Genomic DNA, 3606 nt, shown 5'->3' on the forward strand with positions numbered 1-3606 from the left:
CAACCTTCCTCCCCTTAAAGGACCAAACAGGTGGACTGGCATTTTTAGCCCATTGCAACGCATTCTCATTCTCAAGACGTTGCCCATTGACTACAACTCATGGTATAATTGACATTACTGGCAACCAATTTTGCAAAGCTTAGATTTTTTAAGGAAGTCACTGGATTCCATTCGTTACAGAATGGTATTAGACTTGAAACATGTAGCGTGAGGCCTTGTCTGTTTGTAGATATAGTCCAAAATGTTTATCTACAATCTACAAGCCCTGTGTCTCAAGTAGATCTGTTATTTTCTCTATTTGTTGTAGGAGATGCATATAGGGCTTGATTAACATGCTTGAAAAACATGAGTGTGTGTGTGTGTGTGTGTGTGTGTGTGTGTGTGTGTGTGTGTGTGTGTGTGTGTGTGTGTGTGTGTGTGTGTGTGTGTGTGTGTGTGTGTGTGTGTGTGTGTGTGTGTGTGTGTGTGTGTGTGTGTGTGTGTGTGTGTGTGTGTGTGTGTGTGTGTGTGTTGCGCGTGTGTGGTGTGCACATGTGTAGTACTCAGCTTGTGTCAGATGTAAGATGGGGGGCTCCAAGAAAAATGGTTGGGAACCGCTGGACTAGGCTTTAGTATCTCATATGTGGGTCTCACCTTGGGGTCCATATGGATGAAGCTGTGAACTCCTCTAAAGGAGAAAGCTGCTCGCCGCACCACTCTGCTGTGGTGGAAATGATAATGGTCCTCCAGGCTTCCTATCTGACCAGATACCAGATACAAACATCAATATGAGACTCATGCATGATAATATTTGCTCCATTTAAAGTTGTTAACTTGTTGTTTTCTTGGTACTGTCATTTACTTACATGTTTGCCCTTAGAATACATTTCAGTTAGAAATAGGCCTATGCACATTTTCTTCCCCCTTGACGTTGCACCAAAAATGCAGGCATCCCAGGCTAGCACATGTGCTCATCTGGCATGCAGCAGTATGTATTATTCTTCAAACTACAGTGGGACCTCTGACTCAAACCAGTCCTCTCCTTTGCTTCCCTGGTTCACTCATTCCCTTTCCTATTCTCTTAACTGCCCTCTCGGCCCCAGCTGTTTCCTATACACACACTCAACATTTCTGAACGATGTTGTTTAAATAACGGTATCCAATATCGAAAAAGAAAGGCCAGATGTTAGGTTTTGCTGCAGTATATAGCCTATGTTGTGTAACCTACTCCCAGGCATTGCATGAACCACATACACTGCCTGGCTGATGGGTCAGAGGAAGGTAGGCTATGCTTGCCTGCAGGGGTCCTTGAATTGAAAATGTTTGAGAAACACTGGTTTAAACAACATTAGGAAACAAGCTCAAATAAGCAACTACACTTTAGAAACAAGCCCCAAAAAAACGCAACCCGCAACTATAATATATTTACAAGCAACTTTACAGAAAAACAAGCCCAAAGTCGCTTATAAGCGGACATGGCAACACAGCTTGCCTGTCTGCTGAACTAGGATTGCACTCCATTCAGTAGCCTTTACTATGGCTTAATTGGATAGCCGTGGGTGACAATTAGCCTATGTTGTAGGTTATGAAATTAAATTGGTTATCTCAAGGAGACAAGGTATTAGCCTATACTGGGAGCCTAAATCATTTTGGACAGGGCAAATTCGTAGATTTTATTTCCTCGACTTTATCAACACTGTCCTAATTAGAAAACCTGACTCTCAAAAACGTTCCCTATCCAAAATCTATTTTGAAATCTATGATTATTAGCCTACGGTGGAAGTGGAACCGCAATTTATAACTTTGTGAGAATAGTCTTTTCAAATTGCACCTCAAACATAGCCTATCATTTCCAATTAGCCTATAGACTAATTTCCAACATACTTACATATACTTGCCTGGCTAAAGTCTCTCAAGTTGGTCATATTATCCTACAATCGGATACAGGATAGGTGGGCACTAGGGACATCTGGGCACCTCGATGTAAAATTGGCTATTTTGTCAAAAATGTTTTAAAAAAATATAATATTAGAAATATGGTGTTAAGTAATGTAAAGTATACATGATGTGAACATGCACAGTACATCATTATAATAATAATAATAATAATAATAATAATAATAATAATAATAATAATAATAATAATGATAATAATATACATGATGTGAACATGCACGGTACATAATAATAATAATAATAATAATAATAATAATAATAATAATAATAATAATAATAATAATAATAATAAGTCATGTAAAGTATACATGATGTGAACATGCATGGTACATCATTATCAGACTTAATTCTATCCTTCAACTTCTTGTTTATGCCCCAAAATGACTGAATATACAGGTTTTGTAGCCATTTGTAGCAATTGTAGAAATATTAGACCCTAATTGTCGAATGTTTAAGCATGTTCTAATCATGTATACTTTACTTCACTTACTTTACCATTTTTCAAATATTTTATTCTTTAACATTTTGGACAAAATAGCCAATTTTACATCGAGGTGCCCAGATGTCCCTAGTGCCCACCTATCAATATTCACAAAAAGTGACCAACATTTTACATATGTAGGGGGAACTTACCCTAATTTTAAACAGAAATACACTTATAATGGGATACCAAGAACCATTACCTGTCCCAAGTTATTACATCCATATTTAAACAGAAATACACTTAATTGGATAAGACCCATTACCTGTACCAAGTTATTATATCCATATTTAATAAATACACTTAATGGGATATAAGAACCATTACGTGTCCCAAGTTATTATATCCATATTTAATAAATACACTTAATGGGATACCATTAAGAACCATTACCTGTCCGAAGTTACTATATCCATATTTAGCGGCCAGTCTGTCCGCTTCTCCGTGACCCCCAGTGATCCGCACTGCCCAGTGGTTGGTATAGACACCCCGAGAGGGCAGTGACTGACAGCTCTCTATGACTGATAACATTAACACATGGACCAAAAATAAGCGCATTTTGATTGTTTTGAAAGTTGTCGAAAAAGTGTTGAATTTAAAATCTCAATTAGCCTAAAGTCAGTAATATTCCAGCCAACACTTCACGAGGATAATGCTGTTTGTTTTGTCCCATCGTTTTGTCTGATCGCCACCAGTAAAAATCCTCTGTCTAGCTGAATGCATGCGATTCATTTCATAAAAAGTTGGAAAACATGTTCCATCATCATTCCGCCGAGGTGTTCAGTTCTTCTGCGTTATGTAGCGACCATGAGCGAGTCCACAGACAGTACAGAGTGAGTCCGCAGATCAAAGCCTCTGATGGGGGATCAGATCAGTGCTTGTTCACGCCTCTCCAGCCACTCTCCTTCTAGGACAGTGGTTCTCAACCTGTGGGTCGGGACCCCACATGATTTGGGGAGGGGTCCCCAGATGACAGTGAAGTAAGTAAGGACATTTTATTTATAAAGCACCTTACGAAACAATATTACCAGGTGCTGTAAGTGACAATTTAAGGACTCTTAAGACCTTTTTAATACTTTTAAAAACAAAAGAAAAAGACCATTACTGCATCAAAAGTAATCAACAAACTATGCTATAAAACTGGCCAAACATTGGCCAAATTGTCAAATGATATAAGAAAGACGCAAAAA

General features: G+C 38.4%; 1 protein-coding gene across 2 annotated transcripts in view; it reads right to left on the reverse strand.

Moving 5' to 3' along the window:
- pcsk6 (proprotein convertase subtilisin/kexin type 6) overlaps window positions 1-3226 on the reverse strand; it is a 57006-nt gene extending 53780 nt beyond the window's left edge. For both annotated transcript variants that reach the window (XM_080428345.1, XM_080428344.1), the window contains exons 1-2: window positions 2810-3226; window positions 634-738 (exon numbers count right to left, since the gene is read on the reverse strand). In XM_080428345.1, coding sequence (XP_080284471.1) covers window positions 634-738; window positions 2810-2974 — 270 coding nt within the window. In that variant the 5' untranslated portion in view covers window positions 2975-3226. The remainder of the gene's footprint in view (window positions 1-633; window positions 739-2809) is intronic.
- Window positions 3227-3606: the final 380 nt, after the last annotated feature.

This window comes from Gymnoscopelus braueri (genome assembly GCF_963280865.1).
Source record: "Gymnoscopelus braueri genome assembly, chromosome: 1".
NCBI lineage: Eukaryota > Metazoa > Chordata > Actinopteri > Myctophiformes > Myctophidae > Gymnoscopelus > Gymnoscopelus braueri.